This window comes from Haematobia irritans, chromosome 2 (assembly GCF_050003625.1).
Source record: "Haematobia irritans isolate KBUSLIRL chromosome 2, ASM5000362v1, whole genome shotgun sequence".
In the NCBI taxonomy this organism is placed as follows: domain Eukaryota; kingdom Metazoa; phylum Arthropoda; class Insecta; order Diptera; family Muscidae; genus Haematobia; species Haematobia irritans.
Genome location: NC_134398.1, coordinates 14973416 through 14991277, shown reverse-complemented (window position 1 = coordinate 14991277; position 17862 = coordinate 14973416). Strand labels below are relative to the sequence as shown.

The 17862-nt window shown below is 28.4% G+C and overlaps 2 protein-coding genes across 3 annotated transcripts in view; one reads left to right on the top strand and one right to left on the bottom strand.

Annotated features, from left to right (window-relative positions):
• The window catches only part of LOC142223564 (neuroguidin), a 260642-nt gene that overhangs the window by 162925 nt on the left and 79855 nt on the right, over positions 1-17862 (top strand). The gene's annotated exons all lie outside the window — the stretch shown is intronic.
• LOC142227024 (uncharacterized) lies at positions 10373-15969 on the bottom strand. The gene is made up of 2 exons (XM_075297337.1): positions 14776-15969; positions 10373-11022 (listed from the first exon to the last, which is right to left on the bottom strand). The coding sequence occupies exons 1-2, from the start codon at positions 15910-15912 to the stop codon at positions 10483-10485; spliced, it is 1677 nt and encodes a 558-aa protein (XP_075153452.1). The 5' UTR covers positions 15913-15969; the 3' UTR covers positions 10373-10482.

Genomic DNA, 17862 nt, shown 5'->3' with positions numbered 1-17862 from the left:
TAAGTGAGCCTGATACATCGGGCTGCCACCTAACCTAGCCCATCTTCTAACTTGACCTGCCTGCAAACAAAAAACGAATCTGTGCCAATTTTCAGGACGATAGCGCCATTATTGAATGCTGTAGCGTGATTACAACAGACAGACAGACGGACATGCTTATATCGTCTTAGAATTTCTCCCTGATCAAGAATATATATACTTTATATAGTCGGAAATCGATATTTCGATGTGTTACACATGGAATGACAAACTTATTATACCCTCATCACCATTCTATGGTGGTGGGTATAAAAAATTATTCAAAATACCTTAAATCAACATTTTTAGGATTTTAAATATTTTGGTTTTTTATACATCAAAATTGCACTGAAAACAAACTTCCCTTGCTCCAAAAATTTTATCTTTACCCTAATGATCGGGCAGCACTCAGCGATAAGAGATAAGTTCACCACTGTGATATCACAATGGACTGAATAGTCTAAGTGACCCTTAAATATCGGGCCTAACCTAACCTACTCAATGATTTTGGTAGTGATTCCGAGTAAAAGAAGCGTATAATTACAATAAGGATGCATTTAAGACGCCATTACTTCTTAAATTTGAGATTTGCTTACTTGACACAGATAAAAACAAATGTGAATTTGTTCCTTTTTCTGGAGTAGGAAGTATGCCACTTTTCCAATCGAATTCGTTAAATAAAGTTTTGAAAGACATTTCCTAGTTTTGAATACGTTTTTGCTTTATAGTCAAAAAAAAGCGTCGCCAAAAAACGAATGAAAATGTTCTTTCTGGATCCGGAAGTGGTGCAAAATTGACGCAGAAGCGATGAATTTAACATGGGCTTGTCATAGAACGGAAGTCCTCCATTTCAAAAGCCGTTGCACTGAATTTGCATCTCTTCTTTAGGTGTGATCCGAATTCAATGTTTTGGATGTAAATTAAAGAATTCTATGATATTTTGTCAAATAAATATTTTTTATAATTTTTATAATTTTTTAAAATTTTTAACGGAAACGTTTGGCCTCACAATTTTTTCAAAAATTCACAATTTTTTCAGATTGGATTTAGCATTTTTTTTCGACAAAATTTAAATGATTTGTATCATTTTATGAATTATTACTCTGTTTTTAATCTATTTGAAACAATAAAGTTAAAATTACCCATTAAAAGTATGAAAAAAACCAAGTTATACAAAATTGATTTAAAAGAACTTCCGGTGTAGTTCAAATAAAGAACATCATTGGGAGTGCATCTACTGGAAGTGCTTTTAAAATTGTGCCTTTGGAAGAACTTCCAAATTTTTTTGCTGCACCCAGAGAAGGAATATGATCACCTCAAACATATTTCAAGAGCACCATGTTACTTTTTCACGGAGACCATGTAGCATTTTGGTCGTAAAAATATTCTTTTCTCGTCAAACATAACATGTTTTCCGAAATCAGATACATAATTAGCGATAAAATAACATGGTACCGACAAACATGCTACGTGTTTTCCGTGAAAAAGTAACATTTTGCTCTTCAAACATGGTTGGGGTGATCATATTCCTTCCCTGAGTGTGGGATGTTACAAAAAAATGATCGCAGCTTTGGACGAATTCAATACTATTGTCGGTTTATTTCCGATTTGATTTTCTTTAAAAGATTCCCATTTTTAAGTCGAAAAAGATTTCCATTTTTAAGTCGACTCGTTATCGTTGAGATGTTTATCGGCTTTCTGACAAGGAAAACTTGCAAAACTTGTATTCGTGTTTTTACTTAAATCCAATGATTTTGACTTTGCCTTTTTGAATTTTGCATTTTGGATTCTGAGGTAAAGACGCAACTTTTTTAAAATTGGAATTTTTAGGAAGCTACGTAGTTTTAAATCTACACCCTCAAAAAAATCGCTTCTGTTACATAACAGGTTGGCTGATAAGTCCCCGGTTTAACAAAGAAAACACACATTTTTTTTGTCATAATTCGTTTTTATTATTCAACATAGTTCCCTTCAAGAGCGATACAACGATTATAACGATCTTCCAATTTTTTGATACCATTTTGGTAGTACTCCTTCGGTTTTGCCTCAAAATAGGCCTCAGTTTCGGCGATCACCTCTTGATTGCAGCCAAATTTTTTCCCTGCGAGCATCCTTTTGAGGTCTGAGAACAAGAAAAAGTCGCAGATCTGGAGAATACGGTGAGTGGGGAAAGCAATTCGAAGCCCAATTCATGATTTTTTGCCATCGTTCTCAATGACTTGTGGCACGGTGCGTTGTCTTGGTGGAACAGCACTTTTTTCTTCTTCATATGGGGCCGTTTTGCCGCGATTTCGACCTTCAAACGCTCCAATAACGCCATATAATAGTCACTGTTGATGGTTTTTTCCCTCCTCAAGATAATCGATAAAAAGTATTCCATGCACATCCCAAAAAAACAGAGGCCATTACTTTGCCAGCGGACTTTTGAGTCTTGCCACGCTTCGGAGACGGTTAACCGGTCGCTGTCCACTCAGCCGACTGTCGATTGGACTCAGGAGTGTAGTGATGCATCCATGTTTCATCCATTGCCACATATCGACGGAAAAAATCGGGTGTATTACGAGTTAACAGCTGCAAACACCGCTCAGAATCATCAACACGTTGTTGTTTTTTGTCAAATGTGAGCTCGCGCGGCACCTATTTTGATATCTTTGATATCTTTAAGGCCTCTGCTATTTTGATCAACTTCATTTTACGGTCATTCAAAATCATTTTGTGGATTTTTGTGATGTTTTCGTCGGTAACTACCTCTTTCGGGCATCCACTGCGTTCACCGTCCTCCGTGCTCATTTCACCACGCTTGAATTTTGCATACTAATCAATTATTGTTGATTTCCCTGGGGCAGAGTCCGGAAACTCATTATCAAGCCAAGTTGTTGCTTCCACCGTATTTTTCCCCTTCAGAAAACAGTATTTTATCAAAACACGAAATTCCTTTTTTTCCATTTTTTTTTTTTTCACAATAACAAAAGTTGCTTCACAAAAGACGCTCTATCTCACAAACTGGTAGACTTACAGACGTCAAATCTTGACACGAATCATTTGAAGGTTGGTACTATATAAAAATAATATGCATTAATTACTAGCGACGCCATCTATGTGTTAGACCGGCGACTTATCAGCCAACCAGGGTAAAATAGCTGTACTGATAAGCCAGCTTCAATTGACGCATTAGAAGCATGGTTGATATAGTTGGCAGAATCAGGGCTGTGGAGCCGGAGTCGGAGTCTTGGAGTCGGAGTCTGAAGATTTTGCTAGAGTCGGAGTCGTACAAATTTTGATCGACTCCGGCTAAACCAAATTTTTTAAAACACTTCACATTTTTGTAACTATGCAAGTTTTTACGCAAATTAGTTTCCATTGCGTTATTCATTCGATCAATGTACAGCATGATTGTAAATGAAAATCAACTTCCAATTGCGGCTATCTTTTTATGTTTCCTAGAATGTTAGACTAGCAGATGAGCTTGATCGATCCATTTTAATGCCCATATCAATTTATTTGAAATATTTCGAACAATCGATATTATTTTTATTTTAATTTTATTTTAAGGCCATATACATATGTGGAATATTGACAGAAAATTTTTTCAAAGTTGTTTTTTATAGAAAATTTTGTCAAAATGTTATTTCTATAAAAAGTTTTGTCAAAATTTTATTTCTATAGCAAATTTTGTCAAAATTGTATTTCTATAAAAAATTAATTCAAAATTTTATTACTATAGAAATATTGTTTTCTATAGAAAATTTTGTCAAAATTTTATTTCTATAGAAATAAAATTTTGTTTGTTACACAAAATTTTTTTCAAAATTTTATTTCTATTGATAATTTTATTTCTATAAAAATTTAAGTCAAAATTTTATTTGTATAGAAAATTTTGCTAAAATTTTATAGTAATAGATTTTTTTATTAGAAAATTTGGTCAAAATTTTATTTCTATAGAAAATTTTACCAAAATTTTATAGTAATAGATTTTTTTATTAGAAAATTTGGTCAACATTTTATTTCTATAGAAAATTTGGTCAAAATTTTATTTCTATAGAAAATTTAATCAAAATTTTGTTTCCGCAGAATATTTTGCAGAATTTTATTTACTACACAAAAATTGTTCTAAAATTGTATTTTTATTGATAATTTTTTCAAAATTTTATTTTTATAAGAAACAATTGTCAAATTTTATTTCTATAGCAAATTTTCTCAATTTTTTTTCTCACTGATACTCAAAATTTTATTACTATAGAAATATTTTTTTTTTCATATTTATACTTATAAGTAAATTACAAGCATAAAGGATAAAGCTATGACAGCGGAGGTCTTAAGCTTTAAGAAATATTTTTTTCTATATAAAAACTAGCCAAAATTTTATTTCTATAGAAAATTTAGTCAAAATTTTGTTTGTGAATATTTTGCAAAATTTTATTTCTATAGAAAATTTTGCAAAATTTTATTTGCTACACATTTTTTTTTAAATTGTATTTCTATTAATAATTTTTTCAAACTTTTATTTCTATAAAAAATTTTGCCAAATTTTATTTCTATAAAAATTTTATTCAAAATTTTATTTCTATATATTTGGTCAAAATTTGATTTCTATAGAAAATTTTACCAAAATTTTATTTTTATAGAAAATGTTGTCAACATTTTATTTACTAGACACAAATTTTTCCAAAATTGTATTCAGTGAGCATACAATTTTGGAAAAATTGCTGCTAAGTCGAAAACTTGTAGAAATGATTCAAATTTTTAATGAATGAATCATAAATGCATGTTTGCGAAATTGTCTAAACAGTTATAAATATTTCCCAAATATTGCCCGAGATTTGTAGAAGTCTGATTTGAGATTTTATCAAAATGTAGATCTAAATACAAAGTTGTGCAGAGTATATTATAATCGGCCCGCCCGACTTTAGACTTTCCTTGCATTTTTATTTTTCGTTAAAATTGTGTTACGTCCCATAACGTTAGATTGAAATTTTATGTACATAGATTTTGTAGAAGTATATACAATCTTGTCTAAATCGATTCAGATTCAAAGTCATGCATATGGAAATATAAACCTTTATATAGCTCGCAACAAATTTAAAGGATTTGAGATAGTATCAATAATTTTGGTCCACAAATACATATACTGTTCGTACCTTCTCATATTATGATGGGTATTTTATATCACTTTTTTATTTATTAAACATTGCCCTAAATTTGAAATCTAGAGTTCAATTGGCATCTAATGTGAAATTAAGACCTTTTTTGCACACATAAATAAAAACGATACTTTATATCGACCCACTTACGGTACCCCCACAATAGAACTACAAATTAGTGGTATTAAAATGAGATTTAGTTATATTACCCGTAGTCGACTCCGGAGTCGGAGTCGAGCTGATGAAAAATGCTGGAGTCGGAGTCGAGCAAAATTGGCTCGACTCCACAGCCCTGGGCAGAATTCTACCAAAAGTGGACGATTTCTGTTTGTTTGGTAGATTGGTAGAATTATTGACGTTTTGGTAGATGTTGCAAAATCTTCCTCTCCAACAAAAAGTCTATATAGGAATAAATTTTAACAAAATTCTCTATAGAAATAAAATTTTGACACAATTTTCTATAGAAATAAAATGTTGACAAAATTTTCTATAGAAATAAAATTTTGACAAAATTTTCTATAGAAATAAAATGTTGACAAAATTTTCTATAGAAATAAAATTTTGACAAAATTTTCTATAGAAATAAAATTTTGACAAAATTTTGTATAGAAATAAAGTTTTGATAAAATGTTCTATAGAAGTTAAATTTGACTTGTTATTTGTGAAATTTGGTTGTGTTGAGCTCATACTTATATTGCCATTAGTTTTCGGAGCCCTATTCAAACATGATTTAATAAAGTATTTCATATACTACAGCTCGCTTTCATTTTTATATCCTTCTTTGCCTTCCTCAACATATCCTCGTATAATCTGTGTCAAGTCATTAGAATGCATTCTCTTATTCTTTTGCTTTCTGTTTCTCAATTCTCAATAACAATACTAGTGTTACTCTCTTTTGGACAAATATTAGTATAAAATTTTCTCTGTAGAAGAAAAGTTGAATGCCATGTCAAGAGAGAAAATGTCATCAACCCCCTTCTAGATACTAACGTTTTGGGGGGGGGCAAGGTTAGAGCTTTATGTAGCTAGCGAATGTTACATCCTTTTGAATGGGTTGGTGTAGGACAAGGCTCTGTGGCTAACGACCTCTTTTGTTAGTACTTCCTTCAATGCAATCATCATCATTATCATAGTTTTTACAGTCAAGGTTAAAAACCACATTTCTTTGCATAAAAATATAACAAAAATCTTATGAAAAAGAAGAAAAGGACATTTTGTTTTTTTGCTACGACAAGAGATATAAAAATCTCGTGTGCTCTTCTACATAGTTAGAAAGGAGAGAATTTATTTCATTTGCTTGCCAGACATATAAAGTGTCTTTTCCTTACCCCTCAGTTGGCATTGTTCACTGTCAGTTTTTTTTTTGTATTCTATAAAACATTTTAACCCATTGCTCCAGTTTAAGATATTTTCATACTTATTCATTTGTCGTATGGCAAAGAAAATGCAATTAAAATGTATTTAAAATAAGAAAATGAAAGTGAACTGGGAATATGTTGCTGAGATATTGTGTCTTAGTATTTAAATGATTTCTTTCTATGCATATCATTGTGGGAGTTAAACCGAATAAAATATGTTTCATGGGCACTCTAATTCGAATACAATTCGAAGACAAAATTAAATCCTATATGGATCTAGAAGTGACATAAAATAGAAAACAATTTACATTTATTAGCACAAAGGTATCACGTGAAACAAAAAGCGGCAACGGTGGTTAGATTATGTAGCACGTCAAAATTCAAATATTGCTTTGTCGAAAAAATCGGGCATATGCCAACAAATATGTTGGAATTTTTGTTTCAGTTTATTTTCGATAAGAAAATTTCCCTAGCCAAATTAAATTTTCTTTATTTCAAGTATAACTTAAAACCTAGACACGATACAATAGTTGTATCACTAAGTCCAATGCCAACTAAAACAGAAAAAATAGATTTCCTATGATTCTCAAAAATAGTAAGAATGAACAACATACTTCAGATTGCTATCAAATAAGAACTCGCTTGTCTGTTCACAGTCATATTTATTTCAGTGATAGTTAATTTTATTGCTTACAAACTTACAATAGAGTTTTGATCTATTGAATTCAGAAATAGATCAACAATAGAAATGAAAGTGCATAAATCACAAAAAATTTCGCTTGGACGAATGTGACCATCATACCGGTCACTTTCGACAGTCATCCAAATAACGACGTGTAATTTCATTTTGGATCTAAAATGCATTTTAGTCGGTTGGTGGAAAATGATAAATTATTCAACTATTTTATGAATTTTTATTTTATAATAATTAAAAACAAATTGAATAAGAAAATAAACTCAATTTTAGTTATCATTTTTTACACACGTTTCAAATTCTAGAGTCTTGAAATAAGTCTTAGACAAAATGACAAAGTATGATGTTAGTGTATAAAAAAATAAGATGACTTTCTAGGGTAAAAGCTCATATCTGTACTGATAAACCAGCTTCAATTGACGCATTGGAAGCATGGTTGCTAAAGTTGGCAGAATTCTACCAAAAGTGGACGATTTCTGTTTATTTGGTAATTGGTAGAATTATTGACGTTTTGGTAGATGTTGCAAAATCTTCCTCTCCAACAAAAATTCTATATAGGAATAAATTTTAACAAAATTCTATACAGAAATAAAATTTTGACACAACTTTCTATAGAAATAAAATTTTGACAAAATTTTCTATAGAAATAAAGTTTTGATAAAATTTTCTATAGAAATAAACTTTTGACAAAATTTTCTATAGAAATAAAATTTTGACAAAATTTTCTATAGAAATAAAATTTTGGCAAAATCTTCTATAGAAATAATATTGTGAAAAAATTTCCTATGGAAATAAAAATTTGAGAAAATTTCCCATAGAAATAAAATTTTGATAAAATTTCCTATAGAAATAAAATTTTGACAAAATTTCCTATAGAAATAAAATTTTGACAAAATTTTCTATAGAAATAATATTGTGACAAAATTTTCTATATAATTAAAATTTTGACAAGATTTTCTATAGAAATAAAATTTTGACAAAATTTCCTGTAGAAATAAAATTTTGAGAAAATGTTTTATAGAAATAAAATTTGGACAAAATTTTCTATAGAAATAAAGTTTTGATAACATTTTCTATAGAAATAAAAATTTGACAAAATTTTCTACAGTAATAAAATTTTGACAAAATTTTCTATAGAAATAAAATTTTGACAAAATTTTCAACAGAAATAAAATTTTGACAAAATTTTCTATAGAAATAAAATTTTGACAAAATTTTCTATAGAAATAAAATTTTGACAAAATTTTCTATAGAAATAAAATTTTGACAAAATTTTCTATAGAAATAAAATTTTGACAAAATTTTCTATAAAAATAAAATTTTGACAAAATTTTCTATAGAAATAAAATTTTGACAAAATTTTCTATAGAAATAAAATTTTGACAAAATTTTCAACAGAAATAAAATTTTGACAAAATTTTCTATAGAAATAAAATTTTGACAAAATTTTCTATAGAAATAAAATTTTGACAAAATTTTCTATAGAAATAAAATTTTGACAAAATTTTCAATAGAAATAAAATTTTGACAAAATTTTCTATAGAAATAAAATTTTGACAAAATTTTCTATAGAAATAAAGTTTTGATAAAATTTTCTATAGAAGTTAAATATGTCTTGATTTATTTTGTTTCTTAACATTTTGACAAAATTTTCAACAGAAATAAAATTTGACAAAATTTTCTATAGAAATAAAATTTTGACAAAATTTTCTATAGAAATAAAATTTTGACAAAATTTTCTATAGAAATAAAATTTTGACAAAATTTTCTATAGAAATAAAATTTTGACAAAATTTTCTATAGAAATAAAATTTTGACAAAATTTTCTATAGAAATAAAATTTTGACAAAATTTTCTATAGAAATAAAGGTTTGATAAAATTTTCTATAAAAATAAAATTTTGATAAAATTTTCTATAAAAATAAAATTTTGACAAAATTTTCTATAGAAATAAAATTTTGACAAAATTTTCCATAGAAATAAAGTTTTGATAAAATTTTCTATAGAAATAAAATTTTGACAAAATTTTCTACAGAAATAAAGTTTTGATAACATTTTCTATAGAAATAAAGTTTGATAACAACATTTTCTATAGAAATAAAGTTTTGATAAAATTTTCTATAGAAATAAAATTTTGACAAAATTTTCTATAGAAATAAAATTTTGACAAAATTTTCTATAGAAATAAAATGTTGACAAAATTTTCTATAGAAATAAAATTTTGACAGCATTTTCTATAGAAATAAAATTTTGACAAATTTTTCTATAGAAATAAAATTTTGACAACATTTTCTATAGAAATAAAGTTTTGATAAAATTTTCTATAGAAATAAAATTTTGACAAAATTTTCCATAGAAATAAAATTTTTACAAAATTTTCTATAGAATAAAATTTTGACAAAATTTTCTATAGAAATAAAAATTTGACAAAATTTTCTATAGAAATAAAATTTTGAAAAAAGTTTCTATAGAAATAAAATTTTGACAAAATTTTCTATAGAAATAAAATGTTGACAAATTTTTCTATAGAAATAAAATTTTATTTCTGATTGATTATCGGTGACCTTTTTATTTTATTTTTAAGCAATACTTATCATAGTTTCGGCTATATGTCTATTAAAAAAACATAGGGTTGATGTTTTTATTTAATTTTTATTTCCAATATTTCGGTTGACTTCGTCAAAACCGTTTTCAAGGATTTATTCTGGTTTGCACAGCTTCACACAGAGTGTAAAACAAAAAATCATTTTTTTAAATCGACCTATAGACGAAACTATGATAAGTATTGCTTAGAAATAAAATTTTGAGAAAATTATTTATGGAAATAAAATTTGGACAACATTTTCTATAGAAATAAGATTTTATGAAATTATTTTTACATCCTGTAAAAGAATCAACGTTTATCACAAAAAGTATATACTTTTCTTCCGAACCAATTTCCTTACAGCGAAAAACAAATGAGAAATGATATTTGTTTGTCTAAAACTTCGTTTCCCTCATCTTTGGCTCGGAAGCAATACCAAAATCCTTAAAAGGCCATGATCTTTGGATCCTAATAAACTTTTTCTGAGTGTAAGAACAACAACAAAAACTTATATTTCACCAAGTTTTTTTACAAACCTGTATTAAAAATTAATATTTAGATAAATTAAACTATAATGTACATTCAAAATTTTTATTTTGAAATAATTTTGTATATTATACATTTCACACTTTTTCTCTTTTAATAGAAAGTATGATCGAATACAATAAATACACTATACTTTGAATTTCAATTTCGTAAAATATCCACAATCAAATTTGGACAACTTTCAACCAGCTCCAACCATTCATTCGTTTGAACGTATTTTTCTATATTGGATTTTATCATTTTCATTGCACGAGTTTTCAAAGGAATTATATTTTGTGCATCGGCAAAGATAAGTGTATAAATTGTAAAATTTTCCAACATAAGTGATTCATGTATCGTGGTTAGATTATTAAGATTGTCCAGCATTCCCTGAATTGGTGACTTAATTTGATCAATGTCTTGGAGAACACTTGTTAGCTGATTGAAATTTAAGCCCTTTTGATTTGTTGAAGATATCAGTTCTGTTTTCTTCAACAATATGGTGACGTCGACATCTAGCTGTGTTACTTTGTCTGTGGCTTGTTTGTCCTCAGTTTGGTGTTCATCGTTGGCAACATTTTCCTCGGCGGGTTGCATTTGTGCCAAAAGTTTGGTTAACAATTCTCTTTGCTCATATGCAATTGATTTCATATTTTTGATGACATTGTGAACTTCATAGATAGAATTAAGCGATCTATTGCTCTGAAAACAGAAAAATAAAAATTCGATATCAATTATAATGTGGAAATACTAAATGTCTTGCAATTTAAATTAGTCTACACTTAAAAAAGAGAAACATTTACTTGTATCCTGCGATTTTGGCATTGAGACCACACTCAAAAAAGTTGACTTGGATCCAAATATTTTGACCTTCTCTTAAGGGTTTTGGTATTGATTCCGAGATGTGGTTCATGGTTGCCACAGAATTCTACCAAAAAATGATTGATTATTTACTGCTTTGGTAGATTGGAAGAATTCTTGATGTTTTGGTAGATTTTCTAAAATATTCCTTATCCAACTAAATTTTCTATTGAAATAAAATGTTGACAAAATATTCTATAGAAATAAAATGTTGACAAAATTTTCTATTGAAATAAAATTTTGACAAAATTTTCTATTGAAATGAAATTTTGACAAAATTTTCTAATGAAATAAAATTTCGACAAAATTTTCTAATGAAATAAAATTTCGACAAAATTTTATAATGAAATAAAATTTTGACAAAATATTGTAGAGAAATAAAATTTTGACAAAATATTCTATAGAAATAAAATTTTGACAAAATTTTATATTGAAATGAAATTTTGACAAACATTTCTAATGAAATAAAATTTCGACAAAATTTTATAATGAAATAAAATTTTGACACATTTTTCTATTGAAATAAAATTTTGACAAAATATTCTATTGAAATGAAATTTTGACAAAATTTTCTAATGAAATAAAATTTCAACAAAATATTGTAGAGAAATAAAATTTTGACAAAATATTCTATTGAAATAAAATGTTGAGAAAATTTTCTATGGAAATAAAATATTGACAAAATTTTCTATTGAAATAAAATTTTGAGAAAATTTTCTATGGAAATAAAATATTGACAAAATTTTCTATTGAAATAAAATGTTGACAATATTTTCTATTGAAATAAAATTTTGAGAAAATTTTCTATAGAAATAGAATTTTGAAATTTTCTGTAGGAAAAAAAAATTACAAAATTTTCTATAGTAATAAAAATGTTGACAAAATTTTATACGGAAATAAAATTGTTAAAAAAAAATTCCAACGGAATTAAAATTTGGACAAATTTTTCTATAGAAATATAATTTTGAGACAATTTTCTATAGAAATAAAATTTTGAAAAAAATTTCTATAGAAATAAAATTTTGAAAAGAATTTTCTATAGAAATAAAAATGTCAACAAAATTTGTTACAGAAATAAATTACAAAAAAAAAAAAAAAAGATAAAATTTTGACAAAATTTTCTATAGAAATATAATTTTGGGACAATATTGAGGACAATGTTTTTCAATAAAAAAATTTTTTGATTAAAAGAAAATTTATATTTACTTTTAAAATCTTTATACCCAGCGCCACACTGTGGAACAGGGTGTTATAAGTTAGTGCATATGTTTGTAACACCCAGAAGGAGACGAGATAGACACAGGGTGTCTTTGGCAATAATGCTCTGGGTGGGTCCCTGAGTCGATATAACCATGTCCGTCCGTCTGTCTGTGAACACATTTTTGTGATCAAAGTCTAGGTCCAATCGTCTTCAAATTTGGCACATGTTCCTTATTTGGGTCAGAATAAAACCGTATTGATTTTGGAAGAAATCGATTCAGATTTAGATATAGCTCCCATATATATCTTTCGCCCGATATGCACTAATATGGACCCAGCAGCCAGAGTTTTATACCGATTTGCTTGAAATTTTGTACAAGCATAACACTTAGTCGTGTAGTCTAGTGTACAAAATTTGATTGAAATCGGTTCAGATTTAGATATAGCTACCATATATATCTTTCGCCCGATATGGACTTATATGGCCCCAGAAGCCAGATTTTTGGCAGAATTTGGTTGAAATTTCGCACTAGGAGTACAATTAGTAGTATAGTCAAGTGTGCAAAATTTTATTGAAATCGGTTCAGATTTAGATATAGCTCCCATATATATATATATATATATATATATATATATATATATATATATATATATATATATATATATATATATATATATATATATATATATATATATATATATATATATATATATATATATATATATATATATATATATATATATATATATATTTCGCCCGATATGGACTAATATAGTCCTAAAAGCCAGAGTTTTGGCCCAATTTGGTTGAAATTTTGCACAGGGAGTAGATTTAGCATTGTAGCTATGCGTGCCAAATTTGGTTCAAATCGATTCAGATTTATATATAGCTCCCATATATATCTTTCGCCCGATATGCACTTATATGGACCCAGAAGCCAGAGTTTTATCCCGATTAGCTTGAAATTTTGCACTAGGAGTACAATTGGTAGTATAGTCATGTGTGCCGAATTTGATTGAAATCGGTTCAGATTTATATATAGCTTCCATATATATTTTTCGCCCGATATGGACTTATATGGTCCCAGAAGCCAGAGTTTTGGCCCAATTTGGTTGAAATTTTGCACTAGGAGTACAATTAGTAGTGTAGTCAAGTTTGCCAAATTTTATTGAAATCACTTCAGATTTAGATATAGCTCCCATATATATGTTTTTCTGATTTCGACAAAAATGGTCAAAATACCAACATTTTCCTTGTTTTTTACTAACATTGTATTCCACCCTAGTGCATTAGCCGACTTAAATTTTGAGTCTATAGATTTTGTAGAAGTCTTTCAAATTCTGTCCAGATCGAGTGATATTTAAATGTAAGTATTTGGGACAAACCTTTATATATATAGCCCCCAACACATTTGACGGATGTGATATGGTATCGAAAATGTACATCTACAAAGTGGTGCAGGGTATAATATAGTCGGCCCCGCCCGACTTTAGACTTTACTTACTTGTTTTTCTTTAAATTTAGAACACGAATCTATGAAATTGGTGGCATTCCGTTTATGTCGTATGTCTTTGAAGTAAATCAAATTTTCCTTGAAGTAAAGGAAATCCTATTTTGATTTAAAGAAATAATCTTTAAAATAACCGAGTTATTGATTTAAAGATAAAAAGTTTCAAATATAGGCTAATACTTATTTTGAGGATTTTGCAACTAACGTTTTTTGAAACTAGGAAAATATTGTTTTTTTGTTTACTTTGAATCTGAATCAATACCACAATTACTACACTGAAAAAAACAGTGAACCCACCAGGAAGAAAACTTTCGAAAATATTGTTTTTTTGTTTACTTTGAATCTGAATCAATACCACAATTACTACACTGAAAAAAACAGTGAACCCACCAGGAAGAAAACTTTCGATTAATTGTAGAAAATTTTGAATATTTGTAGAAAATTTTAACTAAACAGTATTACAAACGTTGGCATCACGCCGATGTCATCAAAATAAGTAAATATTTTGCGACAAATTCAAAAAAAATTATTAGTTCATGATGGACGCATTTTTGGAAAAATTTACAAATTTAAAGAAATTCTGAACTATTTTGTGGAAGACACGAATTTAGTTAATCTTTATGCTTCATTTGAGTATAGTTTTTTCCTCGGTTTTAGTTGAAATTATTAGAGTAAAGGAAACTTTCTCCAAACATAATTGTTCCATGAACTAAAATAAAGTTAAATTGGTTTTAGTGAAATAAAGAGTTCATTTTTTTGAGTGTAAGATAAAATGAAAATCTTTGGATCCAAGTGAACTCTTTATCAATATAGTTTTAACTAAAAATGATATGTTTCCTAATGCATTCGATTATTTTTTCTTAGTGTCATATTCAAAACTTACCTGCTGGCTAAATAAAGCCATGGATGTATTTGCTGATTCCAAGGAAACATTTTGTGATTCATTATTTGACAATTGTTTCGAACCATTTGGAGAGGTTGAATTGCCTTCAGTATTTCCACTAGTATGAATTTCTGAATCCATAATCTGATCAATAGTAATACTCTTCTCCACATTAGTGGGAAATTTTCTAATACTGCATAGATCACTCTGGGATTTTGATAATAGTGGAAAACTAATAAGTTGTTTAGTTGTATCCTCTGGTTTGGATTGCTTATTCAATTCATTAGATTCAGTTTCTCCAGATGCTAAAGATGCAATAGTTTTATCATCGTTATTCAGTAATATAAACGAGTCAATGTTGTTTGGATCATCTTCATTCAACATGACAAATGAATTGTTCAATTCTTTCGGAGAATCTTTGTTTTGGGATACATTTTGCTCCTCAGTTTTAGTTTCTTCAGAATTGTTTTGTATAGATTTGCAATCATTGATCTTGGATGAGGACCAAGCATGTACTTCTTCAGAAAATTTGGCAAAGGAAGTCTCTTCAATTTCTTTGGAATTTTTAAAAATCTCGGATGAAGTTTCTTGAGTGTGAGTTGATGGTAAGGATTTCCTTGGACCATTCAATACGTGTATTTCCGCATTTATATCAGGATCAATAGTTTCTTCTAACACTAAACACACAATACATGATACACGCCAAGTCTTAACAATCTCTGAGGATTTATGATTATTCTCAAACACATTCAATGGGAAGAAATGAGGATACGTATGAGTGGTATTTGTTGTTGCCAAAGCACTAATTGGTTCCTTATGGGCTTCATATACCACATCGTCTTGATTGTTTAATATCACACATTTCCATTGGAATGGTATTGCTCTTGGATTGATAAAATTGAACTTTATTTTCAAGGCTAAGTAGTTATGTAATTTGGCCAGACTTAAGCGGACTTGCACATTCTCATAACCCCTGGGTCTGAAAGTTTCCATTATCTCACATACTTCCCCATTGATAGTTACAAGGGTCACATGATGATTGAAATGCAGAAGTTGACCTTTCAAATAAGGCCATTTAGTTTTGTCGCTGGTATGAGTCACGAAAGGCTTAAACAAACTAACAGATGAAGGATCCATCGATGATAAAAGAGAACGATTTGTAGCGATACTCTAGAATATATAGCTTTGCGACGAAGTGTATATCAATACTATGGGTGAAAACTAACTACACTTCTCTTTTTAATAGGTTAACATTTAAGTTACAGGTATGAAATCATATCCTTTTACAAATGTTGGTAATTTTACCTATTTCAAAAATATTAACCTTTCTAAGGAAAATGTGTAAAAAGACGATTAGAAAAGTAGGTAGATAAAACCAATACGATTAAATGCCAGGAATTTAAATCCATTAGAAAAAATAGCTGGTATTGAAGTATTACGAAATAAGTACAAATAGGCCAAAACCGATTGGGATCGATTGTGCGACACCTTTAACACAACATACTGTAGTCGCTACCTCTATTGGGTAATTCCATTATTTCCCAATTTGAAAAAGATTTTTATCTAATCTCACATATGCAGATGTATGATATTTTATTCTTATGAGAAAACTGCGAATTAGAACGCCAATAAAAACCGTTTTCAAGAATTTATTCTGGTGTGCACAGCTTCACACTCTGTTTTACACTCTGTGTGAAGCTGTTCAAACCAGAATAAATCCTTGAAAACGGTTTTGACGAAGTCAACCGAAATATTGGAAATAAAAATTAAATACAAACATCAATCCTATGTTTTTTTAATAGACATATAGCCGAAACTATGATAAGTATTGCTTAGAAACAAAATTTTGAGAAAATTTTTTATGGAAATCAAATTTGGACAACATTTTCTATAGAAATAAAATTTTGAAAACATTTTTTATATTTCTATAGAAGAAATTTTGTCAAAAATATGAATAATAAAATTTTGACAAAATTTCCTATTGAAATAAAATTTTAACAAAATGTTCTATAGAAGTAATAGAAATTTAAGCTCTTCTAAACCTATATTTGAAATAATCGTAGATTTTACCCTTTATGAAAAGGGAGAAACTATGGCGTTCTACTTCGCAGTTTTCTCATAAGAATAAAATATCATACATCGGCATATGTGAGATTAGATAAAAATCTTTTTCAAATTGGGAAATAATGGAATTTCCCAATAGAGGTAGCAACTACAGTATGTTGTGTTAAAGGTGTCGCACAATCGATCCCAATCGGTTTTGGCCTATTTGTACTTATTTCGTAATACTTCAATACCAGCTATTTTTTTCTAATTGATTTAAATTTGGTTTTATCTACCTACTTTTCTAATCATCTTTTTACACATTTTCCTTAGATTTATGAAATAGGTAAAATTACCAACATTTGTAAAAGGATATGATTTCATACCTGTAACTTAAGTGTTAACCTATTAAAAAGAGAAGTGTAGTTAGTTTTTTTTCCATAGTATTGATATACACTTCGTCGCAAAGCTATATATTCTAGAGTATTGCTACAAATCGTTCTCTTTTATCATCGATGGATCCTTTATCTGTTAGTTTGTTTAAGCCTTTCGTGACTCATACCAGCGACAAAACTAAATGGCCTTATTTGAAAGGTCAACTTCTGCATTTCAATCATCATGTGACCCTTGTAACTATCAATGGGGAAGTATGTGAGATAATGGAAACTTTCAGACCCAGGGGTTATGAGAATGTGCAAGTCCGCCTAAGTCTGGCCAAATTACATAACTACTTAGCCTTGAAAATAAAGTTCAATTTTATCAATCCAAGAGCAATACCATTCCAATGGAAATGTGTGATATTAAACAATCAAGACGATGTGGTATATGAAGCCCATAAGGAACCAATTAGTGCTTTGGCAACAACAAATACCACTCATACGTATCCTCATTTCTTCCCATTGAATATGTTTGAGAATAATCATAAATCCTCAGAGATTGTTAAGACTTGGCGTGTATCATGTATTGTGTGTTTAGTGTTAGAAGAAACTATTGATCCTGATATAAATGCGGAAATACACGAATTGAATGGTCCAAGGAAATCCT

Coding starts and splice junctions, on each gene's coding strand:
- LOC142227024 (XM_075297337.1), bottom strand. CDS start 15,912: ATGGATCCTTCATCTGTTAGTTTGTTTAAGCCTTTCGTGACTCATACC. Junction 11,023..14,775: donor TGGCTTTATTTAGCCAGCAG/GTAAGTTTTGAA, acceptor TTCTGTTTTCAG/AGCAATAGATCGCTTAATTC.